Here is a 20,918-nt window from a genome sequence, read left to right as displayed (position 1 = left end):
CTCTTAGAGCTGAGGCACCCTTTGGAAGTTACTGAGTGAACACGCTGAAGGCAAAAGAACCCAGAGGATCCTTCCCCTGGGGTGAGGAGGGGGGGAGAGAGAGGGGGGTGAGGGAGAAGGAGAGAGAGGGAGAGAGAGGGGTGAGGGAGAAGGAGAGAGGGGGAGAGAGAGGGGGGAGGGAGAAGAGGAGAGGGGGAGAGAGGAGAGAGAGAGGAGGGAGAAAGAGAGGAGGGAGAGAGAGACAGAGAGAGAGAGACAGAGAGAGGAAGGAAGTAGAGAAAGGAGGGAGAGAGAGGGGGGAGGGAGGGAAGGAGAGAGAGAGACAGAGAGACAGACAGAGAGAAGTGGGGTTTCTGACTCTGACTACATTCTTGACCCAGCATTCGGCTAGAGTGCCCTCTAGTGTTTCTAGGCTGTAATGGCATCTTTTGAATTGTCATAGTTGGACTTCATCACATCTCTATCATTAGACAGAACAGTGGTGTCCCCTCAAGGTCATGGGTGTAGGAACACCAGTGCTCACTTTATGAATGAAAAGTTATGACTACTGGAGTTTGGACAGTGCCGCTCCAGAAAGATCCAAGCACAATGGTTTTTAAACCTGACTGCATCAAAGTCCCGGTGAGGCTCAGGAAGTGGTTAGTTTGGGTCCACGTCTGAAATGAGCACACTGGGCACTTGACATTTCAGTGTCTTTCTTGTTACAGTTTCCTTTTCCTGAGCAAAGGAGCCGGCCGCCAGGCACGTGCCTTCCGGTCCTGGCTCAGCCGGGCCACTTAGACAAACCTTGGAAAGTGACTTTGGATGAGGGCTGGTGGTCAGGACTGTGCTCGGTGGCTAAGGACAGTGGTGGGGTGGTGCATGGGTCTTCCCCGGGGTAAAGTGGCCGCCGGTGGGCACTGGCCTCTTTTCTAGCAAAGGCTAGCCCTCAACTCACCTGACTTTTGAGGCACATGTGGAGCCATGTACACTTTGGCTTAAGCAGATAGATCCTCCATGTATCCTTGACCTTAGCGACCACTGGTCCAGATCAGGCCTGTGTCCCAACAGAAACTCTCTTGGGCTTTTCCTTTTACTTAACTCAATAGGAGTGTGTGTTGTTTTGTGTGTGTGTGTGAGTGTTGTATTTTGTATGTTGTGTGTGAGTGTATGTGTTGTTTGTGTGGTGTGGTATGTGGTGTGTATGGGTGGTGTGTGTGTGCACGTACATGAGAGAGACACAGAGAGAGTGAATGTGGTGTGTTGTTTGTGTGGTACGGTATGTGGTGTGTGTATGAGTGTGTGCTGTTTGTATGGTGTGGTATGTGGTACGTGGTGTGTTTGTGTAGTGTAGTGTGTGTGATATTTCATGCATGTTTTCTGCTCTTTGGACCTATGAAGCTATGGATGGTGGAGGCTGGCGAGTGCTCCACACACCCAAGAACCTTCTGTGAGTGAGGATCACACACAGAAGGAACTACATCTGAGTTCAAAAGCGAGCCTCCATCCCGCCCAGCCTGCTCCACAGTTCTGTGCACTCTCCTCAATTCTCAAGACATTTGAGTTAGCTTTTCTGTCACTTGCAACCAAATGATTTCTGACTAATACAGAAGCAGAGGGAGAAAGAGAAATAAACAAATGAAATGCAGAGAGAGAAGCATCAGCCAGGAACCTCACAAGCTCCAAAAGGCAGCACGACTTCTCAGGGCCGTCCAGGCCCTCCCGGGGCTTGGCTTCCTTACGGCTCTGAAGAAAGGCACTTTTCCACTCGAGCTAATGCTTCTCTGTCAGCCTGTAATCAGAAAAGACCTAGCTTGATAGATAGGATAAAGACCCTGGTAGGAGGCTATGCTTCTGCAAGACAGAGGGGCCTACAGCACCACCCATTCCACTGCCCTCCATGGCACTCCAGGGAAAGCCTGGGTCCCTCTTCATGTCAGGTGGGTCTTGGCCTGAACCCCTACCCTATCCTGGATCAGGCACAAGCTTATAAATAAGCACATTTGGGCTCTAATTGCAACCTCATGAGCTTCCTTGGAGCGTCAGAGTCAACGCCCATGCTATTCCCCTGAGCAGTCGTCTCTCACAGTTGAGACTGGCTTCCCCCAGTGGAAATGACAGTTGACCCCAGAGGTCAACCTCATGCCAGCAGCTGAAGAGGTCTGAATGGCACGAGTCACCTGGGGAACAAGTCAGCACTTGGAACTTCACCCTGTAGAGCATGATAACCATTTTAGACTTGACAGTTTACAAGATGACCCTGGCTTAGAACTCTGAATGCACTAAGAAACCCAGTGCTGAGTCATCCAGATACTCACTCGATGAACAGTTGCTGAATCCTTTGAGATTTTTTTTTGGGGTGGGGGAATGCTAGGGAGTCAATGGATACCTGCTTTGGGGGTGGCACAGTGTGCATCTGGGCAACATCTGTTACCACCCCAAGCCCCACCTTTTCTAGGTCGAAAACGGCATGATGGCATTTATCTTGTAGGGCTGCCGAGATGGAGGGAGATAGGGTGTGCTGTGATCTCAGAGCCCAGCACACAGCCAGCATCTGAGAAACTGCAGCCATTGTCACCAGGTTGAAGAGGATGGTGGCACAGATGTGTGAAGGTGACCAGGTGGACATCCTGGTTCCTCGGTGACCAGGTGGACATCCTGGTTCCTCGGTGACCAGGTGGACATCCTGGTTCCTCGGTTCGGTGAACAACCTTAGACAAGTCCCTTCTCACTGATGCTTTGATTTCCCCACTTGAAGACTTGAAGTAGCAACTCCTAGCCCCCCAAAGCTTAAAGGGGCATATCGGCAAACCAGCCGACGGCGCCACACGTAGCTCATCCACACACTGAAGTGCCTATCCTGTCTCTACACTGTCACGACCCACAGTGGAACTGTGAACCACCATGTAGCCTCTTGTCTCATGTAGAGCAGACACATGGGAAAGACTAGAAGGTAGATATCAAGGACCGGGGACATGGCTTTCTGTCACCACTGGTCTTATCAGGTGGCTTTGGTCTTAGATAAAGGGCAGGTTTATTCTTTCCTCTGGGGACAAGGAATGACAAAGATCCCAGGGTCAGAGTCATCTGTGTCCTGAGACTGGGCCTCATCTAACACCTCATCTAACAGGAGCCAATGTCCCTGGTAGATTTGTCCATTTGGAAACTGACTGGCTTTAAGGTCACCTTCATATCGACATACACCACAGTCATCTTTTCCCCCAGGGCTCATGTGGACACCTGGGATTCTGACGACGACAGGCTGGCCCAGACAGGCTCATCTCAGCAGCCCACGGTGTGTCTGACATTAAATGCCCTTGGTACCCAAGCCAAGTCTACGCTTTTTTTTTTTCTAAGAGTAATTGGAACAGATGGCCAGATTTATAAAATCAAGAAATTTCACATAAAAATCTGGAACCTGGACTTCTGGAAAAATCCAGGGCGTCTGTCACAGTTGGTGTTGTGTATTTGGGGGGTGGAGGGGGGGCTGCCCACAGTGATGCTCTCAGGTGCCATGCGCAGACCCTCCAGTTCCTATGCCCATCCTGGTGCCAAGCATGAGGGAAGCGCCAGGTCTCCCTGTGACTGGGGGTCAGTCACACCCACTACTCCCTCAGTGGCATCAGGAAGCAGTGGATCCCCCGTTAGTTTTGATTTAAGACAGGGAGTTTTTGCTGTGCTGCTCAGGCTGACCGTGGATTCTTGGGAACCCTCCTTCGGTCTTCCAAGTATGTGGAACAACATGTGTGGGCCACCACACTGGGCCAAGCAGGATCCACTCCCTTTGGGCAAACATAGACTCTCCTGAAGGCTGGTGGATCGTCTCCAGTTGGGCCTTCCATCGACTCTATATTTTGGGGGGCTGTCAGGACCTGGAACACATAAAGCTTACATATCCTTCCTTGTCGTCTTGAAGCTATACTTTTAAATCTACTAGTGGAGAGCAGGCCCAAGGCTGGACTATATAGGTTCAAATCCCAGCTCTGACCCTTCCCTTTTACCTGTGTCATCACAAGCTAGCATTCTGACCTCTCTGTGCACCAGCTTCCCATTGATAAAGCAGGAATCAGCTCACAGACATGCATGGCGTTGCTGGGCAGGACTGACAGAGAAGAGGGTCTCAGTGACACTGCTGTTTAGCTGTGACCTCTACCACCTACCCTGCTTCCACCAATCCACGGCTGTATTTCTGACAATCAACGCAGAGCTGTTTATTTCGATGCCAACATTTTTGGGGGCAGAGTTTCTTCATAATTGGGGTGTGCCCAGTGAAGTATGCCTTGCATGAGAACATGGTTTGTCATGGTGGACTAAAGATTTAATACAGCCGTCTCAGGACTCCCAGGGCAAGAATGTGTTGGAGGAGGACAGGAAGAGAAAGATCCGTGGTCCCTGTTCCAAGCTAAGCCTAAGGAGGTCCAGGGCAGGACCTGGTCCCTGCTTTGCCCTTGGAAAGGATCCAGAACCTCAAAAGAGGAGCTGCAAAGAGAGGGCTAGTCAGCGCATCTCAGATATCCTCCTGGCAATGAGGGATGAATGTCACTGATGACCAAGGGAAATGAACAACATCTGGGCGCCCGCCTGCCCGCTCTGACTGCCACATATGGGAGGCAGTTGCCACTGCTGGAGGCTGGCTCCAAGGGCCAGCACATTCCTGCCTGGGGGGCAGATTGCACCATCCAGACTCTGGAGATAGCTCCCGGCTTGGAGGCGCCCAAAGAGTGCAGGCCTAGAGGCTTCTAGACCACCAGTCCCTCCTCAGCACCAGGGCGGGACAGCTAGAGGTTACACACCCAACAGAATCCAAGGGCTTAACCTTGATGTCACGTCACAACCTGCCCCTTCAAGACAACCCTTAGTGGGATCCACAGACCCCTCACCAAGGTCTTGAGAAGCCTTCCTAGTGGCATGCTAGGGCTACTGTCTTCTCCAATGTTCACCTGACCTTAACGGAGGTAGAAACCCCGCTAAATGAGGGCAGGAGCAATGCTGGCTACCTCAGGCCGGACCCAACCTTCGCCTTTCTACTCTCCTTTTGTCTCTCCCAGGAGCTATGGGATAGGTCAGTAAGGGCTTCTGAAATGAGGGAACAGTGGCTTGGGATCACTGTCTACAGAAGGAACCTCAGTTGTGGACCGTCCCTCCCAGGCCTCCTATGACAGGAAAGAAAAGGGTTGGTTGGGTCCTTGTGTGCCCCTAGTTGGTGTATACTGATATCTGTGACCACCTCTTACAGACTGAGATGACCCTGGATGCAGCATGGAGAAGCCTTTGCTCAGTGGTGCCCCCACCTGGCTGTCTGGCGGGGTGCAGGACATTGGCTGCTTGTTCCCAACGCCAAGTCCAATTTCTTCTCCCATCTCTGCACGGTCACCAGGTGCGTTTTGCCCCATTGCTACTCAATAGGAGAAGTTAGATTGGTGTCCCTGGTGGGAGGGGTGGGAAGCTTGCAGCCCAGAGCCCAGTCATCTTCAGAACCAGCGATGCAGAGACAGGATCCCTCTTCTTGGGGCCTTACTGGCGTGAGCTTGCTGGGTAACAGGAGCCACCAGCTGGCTTCTCCCAGATCGTCGCCCCGGAGCTCACCCTTCTGATGGCTGCCAGTGTAGAATCATTACAGAGCTGCCCAGAGGGCAACTGTTGGAGAATCAACCAGTCCGCCCTATGTGTCAAATGTATAAAATTGTGTAAGAAGAAACTGAAAAAGTGGGCCATGGAGAGAGCTTGGTCAGTGAAGTGCCTGTGGTACAAGCATGGAGACTCGGGCCAACCCTAGAACCCACATAAAAAGTGGGATGTGGCGAAAGCTTGTGATCTTGTAAAGTGTTGACAGGTGGAGGCAGGGGGATCCCTGGAGTGTGCTGGTCAATCAGCCTAGTCTCACTGGAGAAATCCAGGTTCCATGAGAGAGATCCTGTCTCAAAGAAAAACCAAGATGGATGACTCCTGAGGAATGCTAAGAGGTTGACCAATGCCCTCCACATACACAGGCCCACATGTGCACCTGCACACCCACTCAGGAACCCATGTGAGTATGTGTGTGTGCCCCATGGTCATCACAGACAACAGCAATTTGTGTACGGAGCTCAGCAATGCAAGGGCCAGAGCTCCAGCTGCCCACTTGGGGGTCGACTCCACTGGCCTTTCACAGCTGTGAAATGCAGAGGGCGGGATGGGAAAGGGAGGAGCTCATGCCAAGCCCTTCTGTTCTATCTCTAGAGCATCCCAAAGGTTGGGCTGAAATCCAGCTGGGCTGACGGCAGGAGCAGAGGGGGCTGTGCTTAGGGAGTCAAGAGCACCAGCTACGGAGGCAGGCAGCCTGAGTTTGTTCTAACGCAGATGAGTCTCCCCAAGCCTCGGTTTCCCTTCCAGTAAAGGAGGGATTGATATCCCCAGATGTAAGGTCCAGTGTGATAGCCTATGTGGTACACTCAGAACACCTGCCAGGTGACTGGCAGTGGGAGCTGTGGACACGTAACCCTCAGACGCGGCTTTCAGTCACTCACAGACAAGGGGACTAAGGCATGTCAGAGAGAAAGTTGCATGGGGTACACAGACTCTGAGTGAGTGGGTGGAGAGCCAGGCAGTCTTAGAAACTGGAGGTCACTATTATTGTAAGTGCTGAGAATGCAGACCCCCCTCATGGCTTCTGCCTGAGCATCTGCCCCTTATGAAGCAGAAGGCAGCTTTGGGGCATCTGCTTCCGGTGCTGATGGAACCTGGCCCCACTGCCAATGAGTGGCAGGGAAGGAGTCATGGTCAGGTCAGGTTGACCCAAGGATGGACCCTGTCCATGAAGACTGAGGAGACGGCAAAGGATGGCAGAACTGAGAGGCATGTTTGGCTCTCCAGGGAGCATATTTAGAATCTGATTTTTATCTGACCTCTCCCTATGGGATCCCTCCTCCTCTCAAATCCTAGAATCAGGAGAAGCCCCGATATGATCTCTTTTCTAGGGCTGTGTGTTCTTGGGCAAGTCCCTGCCTGATGGTCAAACTGTTCTTCCTAAAGACTCAAGGTTCACTCATTCATTCGCCTCTTATCCATCCATCCATCCATCCATCCATCCATCCATCCATCCATCCATCCATCCATCCATACATCCATCCATACATCCATCCATCCACCTCTCCATCCATCCATCCATCCATCCATCCATCCATCCATCCATCCATCCATCCATCCATCCATCCATCCAATTCATCTTACTGTCTGTCCTTCCATCTACCCATCCACTCATCCATCCACACATCTACACACCCTTCTACCCATCCATCCACTTATTCATGCATGCATCCATCCACCCATTTGTCCATCCAGTATTTCTTGAACACCTACTTCATGTCAGGTTCTTTCTAGGCTATAGGAATCTGGGGGGTGGGTGAAAACAAAAAACAAGGCCCTCCCTCATACTGGATTTATTTTTAAAAGGTAGAGACAAAACAGATTTTGTCTGTACGGGCTTTTGAGAAAGTTACATGAAATAGCACTAGACTGGAAATGTAAGCTTCCACCAGATTCCACGTTGTTTACCAGTGGTCCTCACCGCTGCCACCCCGCCCCCACTGTGCCCGCTGCACGTGCACGCTCCATAGGTGTTCCTCTGAATAACCTTCCTCCTCTAAAAAGTAAAGGCAAGCTCCCTGTGCTCTTTCCACAGTCTAGAATTGGGGTCTTCTCCCCTTCCTGGACTTTCCGGGAAGGACCAGCTCTCCTTGGCACCTTTCATTCCTCCTCTGTTCCTCTCCAGCCTGGGGTGCCTGTCCAGAGCACTGAAGGATGGCCCACTGCTGACTAGCCAACAGGCACGGCCCCTGCTCCCACATGCTTCTGGTTTGGAGGGGTCTGAAGAATGGGGAGTCTGGAATGCCACACCCTAACTACACCCACATTTGTTATCTAACTTGATCCACTGAAGATAAGCAAAGTGGAGAGAGATGAAGTGGGTGGGGCAGGTGGGGCAGCCATATTGTCATCATTTGGCTAATTTATTATCCCAGTGTAGGGATGCCAACAGAGGTGACTGATTCATTTAAGCTGAAGATTTACCTGGAGGGGCTCGAGGCTTCCGGGTCCCATAATGGGATGCCTGCAGTCCAGCACAGGCACATCTATCTTATTGGGATAGGCCCTGAGTTCTCAAGCATTGGGAAATTTGAGGTGACAGCTGTAGCTAATTGGGTCTCCGCTATTTCTGCTCACAACAGACAGGCAATATCACAGTTTGGACATCGTCTGTAAAGACCCTAATGAGATGCAGGGGAGCATTTCAGGAGCAAGATCTAGGTTACTGGAACACATGTGTGGCCTCTCCATCTTTCTCAGCTTCTCCCTTGTGAGTGGAACAGTTTCCTTACTTCTCCATCGTAACTGTCACATAGCCCAGCAGGAGCCTAGAGCCATGGAGGTGTCCAGTGGGGACTGGAACCTACGCAACTGTGACCCAAGCAAAACTTTTCAGTTGTAAGTTAATTATCTCAGGTATCTCTCTGTGGTTACAGGAAAACCCAGTTGGAATGGCGAAGCCTGAGACAGCTCTGTCCCCATAGGGAAGTGGCCTACCTGTGACAAGGGGCATGGTCATGTGGCGAGGGGGACTGGAGGTTGCCATATAGCTTCCTGCACAGGAGAGGACTCTGGATCAGACCCACACTTTAAAATTTCAGCACACGTCTGGGTTTTGTTTTGTTGTTTTGTTTGTTTTTGTTAACCTTATATTTATCAGAAAGTTTTGAGAACTGCTCAGTTACCAAAGATTGGGTTTCAGAGTTAAACCAAATTAGAAAGAAAAGTAAGTGTAAATTTCATATTGTATGTTCAGCCTGGTCATAAAGCCAGCTATGGAGCAGGCCACAGATAGCCATCTGTAATATACAAGCAACTTTAAAAATTAGTTTTTCAAGACAGGATTACTCTGCTCAGTCTGGCTGTCCTAGAACTTGCTCTGAAGACCAGGCTGGCCTTGAACCCAGAGATCTGCCTGCCTCTGCCTCCAGAGTGTTGGACTTAAACGCTTTTGCCACCACCATCTGGCTACAAACAGCTTTTATAAATCAATAAGGAAAACACAAGGCAATGGGGAGCAAAGATATTCCGAGCAACTCAAAGAAAAACAACAAACAGGTCAGTGCCTACACGGCAAGCGGCTTCTTATCACTGACAATTTTCAAGTTGAAGATTTGAATCAGGACAAAAGCTAGGAACGCGCCTACCTCACACACACGGGGGCCTGCATTTGATCCCTAGAATCTACATTTTAGACAGTCGCATATGGAGGCCTGCACTTCTATTCCAAGTGCTGCAGAGGGAGAGACAAGAGGATCCCCGGGGTTCGCTCGCTGGCTTGGTGAGTCCCAGGTCAGTGAGGATCCCAGTCTCAGAGAGCAAGGTGGATGGGTGAGCATGTGAAGAATACCCGAGGTACATGCATGTGAAAGACTCTCCCCTAATGAGAGGTCCGGGAGCCATTTGGGGGCAGGGTCTAATGCAAGGCCCTCAGGTTACTGGGGCATATGTTTGGCCTCTCCGTCTTTCTCTTCAGCTTCTCCTGTGAACAGCTTGCCCCACCACGGGCTTCTCTACTATTGCTGCTCTGTACCCCATTAGGGGCCCCCACAGACCCATGCACACACACACACACATTAAAAAAAATCAAAATAGATTTTTAAAACATTACTATGACCTATTGTATAGGCAAACTGAAAATGACCAGCAACACCTGCCACTCTGCAAGGAGGTGGGCAGCAGGGCAGGAAACGACATTTTCCTGAGTGTCCTCCCTGAGTGGAGGATGGGAACTGTTTCAGAGGCACACAGTGAGTCCCCAGAGTGCAGGGCTGAGGCCCCTGGATCTGAACCAATGCTTCTGGCTCTTCCTCTCCCCAGCTACCACTGGCTTCTCCTCATCTGGTCATAGGCACCTCCCCTGACTCAGAGGCCAGCTCTGCCACACCCATTGCCACAGCCTGTTGGAGCTGACAAAGAAAGGAGCTTTGCCACTCCATCCTGACCTCAGTGTGTGGACATGCAGAATAGGCAGGCCACATACAGATGTCTACAGGGGACTTACCGTAGATGACTTGTCCAGGTTCTGCACTAGAAATATTAAGAAAAAAACACCCATGCGCAGAACACACTGGAACTTTTTCTTGTGAGTCCATAAACAGTAAAATGAAATTATTTATAAACAGTTACACGGTCTGTGGTCTTGTCTGTGATTTCAAGCTTATATGGTGTCTTAGTTACTTTTCAATTGCTGTGACAAAACACAATGACCAAAGCAACTTAAAAAACAAAGCATTTACTGTGTGGCCTGTGGTTTGAGAGTACTGAGTTCACGACCACCATGGTGGGGAGCACGGCAGTAGGGCAGTGGGGAGCACGGTAGTAGGCAGGAAGGCTTGTAGCTGAGAACCTACTCACATCTTGATTCATGAGCATGAGGCAGAGAGAACTGACTGGGAACGGTATGGGCTTTTGGAAGCCTCCAAGCCTGCCTCTATGGCGCACCTCCTCCAACAAGGCCACGCCTCCTAATCCTTTCCAAACAGTTCCACCAACTAGGGACCAAGTATTCAAATATATGAACCTATGAGGACTATTCCCATTTAAACCACCATATATACCCATATGCTGTGTTATACAAGAGGCCTAACACCTGCAGACTGGGGGGGTCTCAAGGTGGTGAAATATCACTGAATAACTGTTTTGTGTCAAATACTGTTCAAGGCACCGGGAGACCTTAGTGAACAAGACTGCCAGCTCACATGTTTCCATCCAGAAGGAAGTGGGATTCCAAAGCCTCTGTGGACTATACAATCTTGGTAGAGGGACCAGAAAGCATAAATGTCCTCAGGCTGGAAGGATCAGAGAGCAGTGACCAGGTGAGGTCACAGGGTGGATGCCCAGACCGTTAGAGAAGGCTTACTGTAACTGATTTATCTAGGTTTTACATTAAAATTACCACAAAAGTACCTGTTGACAAAGCAGGCAGGGACTTTTTGATATTCCCTAAATAGTTACAAACAGTTACATTGCATGTGGCCTTGTATATGATCTCAAGGTTATAAGCCAGGATCATTTTAATTTTCCTGAGCTGGGGAGTCACTGAACAGGTATGCTCAAACCGGTGTGCTATCCCAAGCACACACCCCATTCCCATCCCCAGGCATTGAGAAGAAGGGACAGGAGAGGCTGGGGAGGGAGGTTGGGGGAGGGAGGTTGGGGAGGGAGGTTGGGGAGGGAGGTTGGGGGAGGGAGGTTGGGGAGGGAGGTTGGGGGAGGGAGGCTGAGAGCACTGGCAGAGACATGGTGTCATCCATGTAGCTGGGAGGAAGAGCAGACTCAGGAAAGAGGAGCTATCAAGTTTGCTTGTGTGTCAAAGAATTAAAGGGTAGATGGCTCTGTCCACATGGCGTACCCAGTGGATGACAGCTCCTTTGCCTCTTGTCCTCAGTTTCAAAGGGACTTTGGCATAGAACTTCATTGTGCTAGCTAGTTTTATGTTAACACAAGCTAAAGTCATCTGAGAGGAAGTTGCCTCAATTAAGAAAATACCACAGGCGAGCCTGTAGGGCATCTTATTAATTGGTGATTAATGGGGCAGCCCATTGTGGGTGGTGCCATCCCTGGGCTGGTGGTCCAGGTTTCTATAAGAAAGCAGGCTGAACAAACCATGAGGAGCAAGCCAGTATGCAGCACCCCTCCATGGCTTCTGTATCAGCTCCTGCCTCCAGGTTCCAGCCCTATTGGAATTCCTGTCCTGACTTCCTTCCGTGATCAATGGATATGGAATTGTATGCTTTTTGGTCATGGTGTTTCATCAGAGCAATAGGAACCCTAAGTAAGACACTCTTGGCTGTCCTTCTCCAGCCCTCCATGCCCCAGCCACTCTCTCTCCTCCCAGTCAGGGGTGTTTTTAGTAGCAGTTCTCAGCTTTTAGGGGACCCCCAGGCAGGAATGGACAGGGAGAGGCTGGAGTTTCTACTCTAATCTGCATCCCCCCCTGGCTGTTTGCTGTGCAAGCTTTGACCAGCCCTTTACCACTCTGAGCCCCTCTCATCTGTACAAATGAGGTATGCATCGCCCGTGCCTTGTAGGTCTGGGATGAGCCCTGCAGCTAGTGGGCATCACTAAAGTCACTGTCACCCTCCAGATCACTGCACAGGGTGTGTGATACTCAGGGTGGCTCACAAGGCCACATCACTAAGCACCAACCTTATCTTCAGAACCTGAGTTCCTCAAAGTCCCCCCCCCCCAACCCCCAACTCATCAGATCTGTTTAAGATCTTCAACTGGAGTTAGAGCCGTGTGTGGCATCAGTTTTGAGCCTTCCACACTCTAGAGAAGCCAGCCTCCTGGGATACATGGCTGTCACCATCACGAGCCGAGTGCTTTGTGTCTTCCAGATGGGCCACAGGCAGTGACCCTCAGGACACATCTCTGTTCTGTGGCCCTGTTACCCTGACAGACAGCAATGACATCCGGGAGCGAAGGATTTGCACCCAAGCATGACTGTAGCAGAGCTGGGATGTGAGTCCAGGCCTGCTCAGCCCTAGTCACAGGTCCTTGCCTGGGTCTGACACAGGCCATTCTGTTGAGAACCCCTGTGTACTAGTGTGCAATCCTCATTTCAAGGCTGCTTTATGACTCAGCCCACAGAGGCACCGGAGGAGGCATGACCTGGGCGGGACATTAATCAAGAGTAGCCGCACCCACGTCCTCCTTGCCACTGGCCCCAGAGCTCACCTGAACTCACTAGACAGCTGCACCACTCCTCAGTGTCAGAACCCTTTCCAGCCGTCTCTCTGTCCCTGCCATCAGCTGTATGGAATATGGAGGCTCTGGAGACAGGGCTGGTCCCCTATGTGGTCTGGGGTCCCAGACTTAGCTTGATTTCCTCTAGCATTGCTGGGGTACAGGCCCTTCTGAAACAGGCATCAAAGCCTTCCCAGAGGTCATGGAGTGGAGTCTAAGCCCTAGAAGGAATCAAGCAAGGACATGGAGGTGATCTAGCCTGGGCATCAGCACCCAAGGGAGCAGGTCTCCCCAGCAGAGGCCAGATATGTGTGGAGGGATCTGGGGCAGGGCATGCAATTCAGACTAAGAAAGAAGGCTTGCGCCCTCAGAGATTGCTTGCGGATCCCATCTCTCCTAATCTCTGTGTGGCTTTGGCTATCTAATGCCTGCTCCCAGCTTCTCAAGCAAAGAAGTCTTGCAGGACCAAGTCATCTCAGAAGCCATAGTATGGATGGCCCGGAGGGGACTGGCATGCTGGCACTGAACCTCAGCTCAGCTGTCAATCATCTGGATTTAAGTTCTGGTTTGGCAAACCTTACTTTGTCAAGCTATTGCTTTGGAACATGAAAGTGCTGATATTTGGCTGTTTTCAAACTACAAAAATGGCAACTGCATATGCTGCAATTAGTGCTTCTGCTCTAATTCTGTTTGCTGCTCTGTGGGATGTGGGTAACTCAATCTCCATGAGTGGTGGCCATGAGGCTGCTGCGCTCAGTGGTTAGAGCTTAGGTGCCAGGGATACAAAGGATCTGAACCTTAGCTGTGTGGCCTTGGGTAAGTTACTTAACCCCTCTGGGTCATGAATTTTCTCATTTATATAATGATACCCACTTCACAGGCTTATTAACCCTGTGAGCACCCGGGCGTCAAGGTCCTTCAGCAGCTGGCTGGTCCTCTCAACGTGGGTCAGTCAACAGCCTCCCAGCCTTGTTGAGTCCTTGCAGAGGCCTAGAGAAGGCATTACTCTTACCCCATCTGCAGAGGCAGAATGCGGTGGAGAGGATCATTGGTGGGAGGATTAGAAATGGCTATTCCTGTAGGTCGAAAAATCGGAGACCAAGGGACGTGTGAATTTTGTGTGGAAGGAGCTGGGTGAGGCGCATGTTCTAGGAGTCACCACACCCACTTCACATCTTGACAGCGTCCACAGACATGACTCTGGATGAATGACTAGCGCTGAAATTATGATAGCTTTAACATAGACCTTAATAACCCAGTCCCCAGACCCTGTGTGGTAGCTGCCCATCCCCAGGACGCTGGAGAACCCTGTGAAGGCATCCGGCCCTGGTTATTGGCTGCCTCCCTCCATCTATGGAAGGTCTCCTGATGCCTTCTGACACTGACGCTGCCTGGGGAAGGGCACAGTGGCAACTGAGGCTCCAAGGAGCCATCTTAGGTCCCCCAGGCTCTGGAGCAGGTTGTCTATGATGCACTTGGCCACTTGTCCTCCTGTACGTCCACGGCTATCAACAGCTGATGACCTGAAGCTGTCCTCCCCCTGCTGCCACCTCCGTATTCACAGGTGTTGATCTCTGGTTTCCTTTTTATTTTTGCCTCCCCACCTTCCAAAATTCTGCAATCACACTCAGGAACTCCTTAGAGAAAGCAAGCATGGCCTGCTCTGCCAACTGTAAAGTTCTGTGCAAGAGGCTGGTTAGTGACAGTACTCAGCACTCACAGTAAGTGGGATTTGCTCCTGTGAGTTTTGGAACAAGAAGGATCCAGGTCTTTTTCACACACACACACACACACACACACACACACACACACACACACACACAATGTGACTCAATCCCCTCTGAATTAGTTTTCTTCCTGTGTACAGCAGGAAGGAAGAACTGTATCCACCAGACGGGGCTGGACGGAAGGCCAGTGTGAAGACACGATGGTGTCTGTCACAGCCATCACTCTGGGTGTGACATCACATCTAATGCAGAAAGACCCCCCAGGGCCCAGACAGATGACTCCATCTTTCCAGGGGCTAACATCCAAGTATGCTGGGTACGGCACCAAGCTAAGGGGATTAGAAGCTCTCAGGCGCTGTGTGTGTGTGTGTGTGTGTGTGTGTGTGTGTCCTGGAGGAAGTAGAGCTGTAACTCAGACTTCCTGGGCTTACTGACCAGCTCCTGGATAGTGCCGTGTGGCCCACGGGGCCTTCATCTCCTCTTGGGAAAATAGAGACCCGCTACCTTCATAAAGTCCAGTATCTTACATCTGCCCTATATTAGGCCAACTCGAAAGGGGTGAATGTTTCAGGCAGGCATAGCTGGGAGAATGGCATCCACATGCCAGTAACAGGAAGAACACAGGTTCAGAGGCTGGTAAGAGAGATAAAGCAGTTGGTGTGCAAGTCTAGTGACCTGGGTTCAGATCTCTAGAACCCCTGGGAAGCCCAGGCAGGTGAGGTGGCCCACATATAATTCCAGCACTCAGAAAGTAGAAACAGGGGATCCTCCAAGCCAGCTAGCTAGCTAGACTATCCAGACTCAGCAAGATCCGGTTTCGGAGAGAGACTCTGTCTCAGTAAAATGAGAGCCATTGTGCAAGATACCTGGCATCAGCTTTAGGCCTTTACATTCATGCACACACATGTGAGCATGCAGATTATGCAGGCATGTATACCACACACACACATGAAATATATTTTATTAACACATATACTGTACACACACCTATACTCATGAACACACATACCACATATTATACTCATGTGCCTGTACTATTCCACATGCTTGCATACGTGCTCACATACCTGTGCACACAGCCTTACACACAGGCATGCAGTGATATACTTCTTCATATTTAAAAAGCACTCTGTTATTTTCTGCAGGGTATGGTATGCCACAGCCTCTGGCGTGATCCTGTGTGGTCCACAAAACCTAGAATATTTACTCTTGTTCTTTACAGAAACACCCGAAGCTCTACTCTCCTGTCTTCCACTCCTGTCTTCCATGTCATTTCATTAAAAAGTCTGTCCATAACTTACTCAGATCTCAGTCTGAGTACCCTCGTAAGCAAACCTCTGATACGTGACACCCCAGCTCAGCGATGTCCCTTCATGGAGTCCTCAGCTGAGCTTGGAACAACATTAGCCTGTCTATCAAAGGCTGGGCTGAAGAGCATCGGGTGGTCTATTGTGGAATCCTCCCTAATGGACTTCAGGATGTGTTGGGTACTGTGACATCAGTGACATTTGGTCCTCAGGATTCATCAGAGCCTGGCCAGGGGAGCCCAGCAAACCCCCTCTGTGACCAACACTGGCCCTGTCCACAGTGCGATTTCCATCGTCTCCCTGTCATGTGGTCTCTAGAGTGGCTGGGCTCCCCTTTCGCCTGCCACACTGATGCCCTACTTAATTACCTGATGAGGCTCCTCTTGGACATGACAGTCAGTCCCAACAGAGTCCCTTGTTAGCTCTCGGCACAGGTCAGGGTGCCTCCAAAGCTTTGGTTCTGTGCCCCAACTCAGCTGCTGGGAGTTCTCCACAGGCCACTGGCCCTCAACTTCCTTGCCTGAGAAATGGGTAGTCCACAAGGCACGGCAGAAGAAGTCCAGCCCCTCTGCAGTGCTCTGGTACATGGCCAGCCCTCTCTCTGGTCTCTGCATCCCTGGGATTGACAAGGGTGATGAGATGGATTTCCAGTGCCATGGCGGAGTAAGTGGAAAACACCTCTCTTTGTACCCACGCTAGTTTTACAGTGGCTGAGAAGGGCCAGGCCAGGAGCAGAGCTCAGGATCAGCTGCCTGTCTGCCTCCTGTGCAGGCTTCTGCTTTCTAGATTCAACTGGCTGCTGTTTTACCCAGAGACCTGGGACTCAGGGCATGACTCCCCCTACACCATTCCATAGCATATATCAAGGGACCACCCTGCTCTGCCTCAAGGGAACTGGCTTCCCTTTTAGAGCCACCCCAATGTCCATCCGAGTCTGGCTCTATCTGCATACCAGCTCTCCGAGGACACACCCTGCTCTGCACCCAGCCACTGCTCCAACCTGCAGACAGGAGGCGTAGGTAGCCTGTGCCAATCCCTTGTCTGTCCGAGTGTCAGCCTCTCTGGATCTGCATGTCCGGCCAGAGCTGCCATTCAGACTTTGCACAAGGTATTCCTTGTGCCCAACTGGAGTGGATGCCACCCCTTGTCATTGCATGGTAATCAAACGGGCTCAGGGGAACAAGCAAAAGTTCTCAGGGAAGCCAGTGTTCAGGAGGTATCCTCTACTGAGCCCTCTCTGCCCTAAGACCTTTGCACACCTTTCTTCTGGGATGGTGGTACATTTCTCCTGCTACCCAAGGAGGTAAGTTCAGTGGTTTCCACTTCATAGATGAGGGAACCACAAATCAGAGAAATCGTGCGTCCTGGCCAAGTTCTCATGCCCCGGGAAGGAGAGGACAGAGGCTTTGGACCGCAGCCTCACCTACAGGAGGCTCCAGATCTGTGAAGTGGGGACACAGCTGAGAGTCCCCCCATTTTGCTCCACTGCCCTACTGCCAGGCACACCAGCTCATTTCAAGAGTAATGTCCCCATCTGGTTCTAATTCATTTATATTTAATTAATCAAAGTGTTTTGTAAGAGACCCTTGAGGTCCAAGAACCCCTTTCAAGCCCTTCCCTTTCATTCTATTTTGTAGAAACAGAAAAATTAGGTTTCATCAAAAACCAGTGATGACGCTGGAGCCGGAGGCGCCCAGGTCCCCGAGAAGCAGACCCCAAGGGAGAAAGTGTGGACCAGGCATGTCTGGGGCAGGCAGGAAATCGGGTCAAAGGCTAAGGTCAAGGGCAGGGTGTGGAGGAGGAAACCCAGGAAATCAGGGAAAGGGGCACCCCCTTGCTACCTTGGATGTCTCAGCTTAGCATCCCCCAGGCTTCCACACAACCTGGCAGGGGACGTGGATCCCTGTGACACTGCATAAATAGATGAATGAGCGAGCAGGCAAGCAGGCCAGCAAGCAAATAAGGCTCTGCTGATACCCATGCATCTGAAGGACACGTTCTCTCGCCAAAGTCAGATCAGAAGACCCTGGGGACCACATGCACAGCCTCCCAATTCATGTCTGAGAAACAGTACTCATGTGTATGTCTGGGTTTGAGAAAGGGCAGCCTCTCCTCACTGCCTCTCCTTGGGCCCCTCAGAGCCCTTGATAGGCCAAGAACTCAGCTAAACCCAACACCACCCAAAACCATTTGCCCACAGGAACTGTGACTGCCTTGCAGAACAGGCTCTAGGGAGGTGTAGCCTCCACCTCAGAGCCAATGGGGAAACTGAGGCTGTGGGCAGAAGCAGAGGAGAAACCCTTTCGTCTGAGGTCACACGGCATGAATGGTTCAGGAGAGGGACTGAAGCCCGCGGCTGTCTCCTTTGTATCGTAGGAACAAACACAACCTCTCTGAAGATGCTGGGTAGGTGTGTATCCCTGAGGCTCAAAAGCAGCCTCTTCAGCTAAGTGGACCAATGCAAGGAGCGATACTCTGCTCCCAAATTCCTTAGGAGGTGCTAGTGAGCTGGGTTAAGGGGAAGGACAAACGGTTTTCATGTCCCCTCCCTCTTGTCTTCTTCCTTTCATCAGTGAGAAGCATCTTGGAAATCTAACTCTGCTCCCCTCCAGGTAGGTACACTGAGGTTCCAAGAAAAGATTAATCCAGCTCATAGGATCTCACAGAACCTACCAGGTGGATCCGAGTCTGCTGTATTGCTCATCTGCTGTGCAGCCTTAGACAACTGCCCTCTCTGAACTTGTCTCTTCTAAAATGTAAGCACCTTTCTTTGCACTCACTGGCCTTTTTGCACCTTTGACCTTTATGAACGACATAACAGCCAAGATATTGGGCTGATTGATAGTATCAGGCGTCACGAGGCACCAGCTTAGGCAGGTAATGCGCTACCTTACTTCATCTTAGCTGTGGTTCTCCTGACGAGTGGGAGACTGAAGTTTATTGCTTCCATCTTAAAGACAAGTTGGTGGCAGCCTGGCGGTGGTGGCGCACGCCTGTAATCCCAGGACTCTGGGAGGCAGAGGCAGGAGGATTTCTGAGTTTGAGGCCAGCCTTATCTCAGAAAAATAAAAAAGGCAAGTTGGTGAAAAGAAAAAGATTTAAAACATCCTTTGAGAATAGAGAAGTATCTTGGAGGACTAATGTGGAGGGTCTCATACAGGTAAAACTGATGAGGGCTTTCCCTGAGGTCACTCAGCTGGAACCTTCAGAGGAGGGGCATGGATCCAGCTAGGCTGGCTCTAGTGCCCGGCCTCTGGATGGTGGGGGTGAAGGACATTCAGGACCCCCAAGACCCTGCAGCCTGCCCGAGGTCCACCTGCATCTATATTCTCCCTGCTCCTTGCGTAGCTCCCTGAACAGTTGGCTCCCTAAGCCATGGCCTGCTATCCCACCCCATACCTGCTCTCCCACAGCCCTGTGTTCCCTGCTTCCTTACAGGAGCTACAGCATCTGTGAAAGGCTCTCCATGCAGATGGACTGGAAGTCCCTATCGGTAAGGCCACTCTCACACCCTACCATTCAGGTTCTTAGACCCAGGCTCGCAGCCAGAGACCAAATCAGAGCTTCCACCTGCCTGTTGGACTGCTCAGCCAAGCCTCCTGCTCTATAGAGTGAACTAGCCACTGTCATTAGGGACATCATAGGGATCCGAGGAAACAGCATGTGGCAGACTCCTGGCACGGCAGCCAGCCTATGGTGGTTGATTCAGACAGGCATGCAGAGTGCCAGGGTCTGCCCTGTTCAGACATAGGGCTTGCTGGTCCGCTTGCCCTCCCAACACCAGCTCAGGTTCTGCCGACTCTGCCTCTGCAGGGGCAGTCTCAACTCCACTCCAAAATACATCTGACTGTGGCATTAAGGAACTGTGGCATCGACACCAATGTTTACAGGGTCCAGGCACAGTTAGAGTCTCAGGTTCAAGTTTCCTACTGGCTCTAGGATGTCCCAAAGGAAAAGTCCTAAGGTTCTGAGAGAGGACAAACTTCTTCCAGATCATCCCCCAGAAGATTTCAACTTTCACACAGGTCTCACTCCTGCTGAGACCACTGGAATGGCTCACCCAGGTCAGGAGCCGTGATAGAGCCCCACATGAGCCCTGGGGTCATTGATCTTCACCCTGGCCCAGCGAGGATGCCTGCGCTGGCTTCTAAGTCACAAGCCCTGTCTTCTAGTGCAAGGATGGTTCCTTGGGTTTTGGTATCTCTGGAGTTACCCTTGGGACACTGCCGGGCTTGCCTGACTTCTAGACCCTTCCCAGTAGTGCTTCCTAGGTCCAGGTTTCTCGACGGCTCCCAGGCCTGACCCTGAGTCAAAAGTCCAGGCGTCAGGCACCAGACAAATGCCCATATCCGCTGGGCTACCAGGAGTCTGCTTTGTAGTGCCTGCCCCACCACCAGCCCGGCCACATCTGTACCTTGCTTCTTCCTTCGGTACAGGGCAAGCATATCCACTGCGTGGGCGAGGAGCAGCAGCAGGCAGAGTGGCGCCCGCATCTGGGCAGCCTGGTGCTCCTGGCTCCCCGACGGCCCGGCAGCCTCTGTGCTGGGACAGCTTGTGGCGCGCGTTAAGCATCCGCGCGGGTCGCTGGTCGCTGCGGCCACCAGGGACCCGCCGGTGCGCCCAGGGCGCGGTGGGTCGAGTGAGGGCGTCAGCGCGGCCGCGCGGCCGGGGCGGGGAGGAGCCGGCAGCTGGGCGGCGCTTAACCCTCGGGGGGCCCGTGCGGGTGCTAGCGGTCAGGCCGGCTCCACGCAGTCCCACGCCCCTCGCACGGGCACAGGCCGGCTCTAGGTACACATGCTCACAAGCAGCACTGCACACTCACCCGGACAGACCCTCCCTCTGCCACTCTGGTCTTCTTTCTCCTCCTGACCTCAGGACCCTCATGGTTCGTTTTTTCTGCTTATCCCCAGACTGCCTCACCTCCAACATCAATCAGACTGTTGCCAAGTGGTTGGCCTCTCTCTGGCTCACTGTCCCCACCTGGCTAGCTTGGGTTCTGTAGTGTCCGGCCTTCCCCACGTCTCCTCCTCAGGGGGTTAAGTGTGAGCACACCACTGCTCCACTCTGTTTCCTTTTCTTTCTAGGTATCCCAAACACTTTCTAGTTGCAGACTCTGGTTCTGCACTCTTTGACCCAGTGTCCAACATCT

At 51.6% G+C, this 20,918-nt stretch overlaps 1 protein-coding gene across 1 annotated transcript in view; it reads right to left on the bottom strand.

Annotated features, from left to right (window-relative positions):
* Positions 1-20,262, bottom strand: part of Rspo4 (R-spondin 4) — a 30,090-nt gene extending 9,828 nt beyond the window's left edge. Inside the window, exon 1 of the mRNA XM_052181713.1 lies at positions 20,184-20,262. Within this exon, the coding sequence (XP_052037673.1) occupies positions 20,184-20,262 (79 nt within the window). The remainder of the gene's footprint in view (positions 1-20,183) is intronic.
* Positions 20,263-20,918: the final 656 nt, after the last annotated feature.

This window comes from Apodemus sylvaticus, chromosome 5 (genome assembly GCF_947179515.1).
Source record: "Apodemus sylvaticus chromosome 5, mApoSyl1.1, whole genome shotgun sequence".
Lineage (NCBI taxonomy): Eukaryota > Metazoa > Chordata > Mammalia > Rodentia > Muridae > Apodemus > Apodemus sylvaticus.
This window is presented reverse-complemented; position numbering and strand designations above follow the sequence as displayed.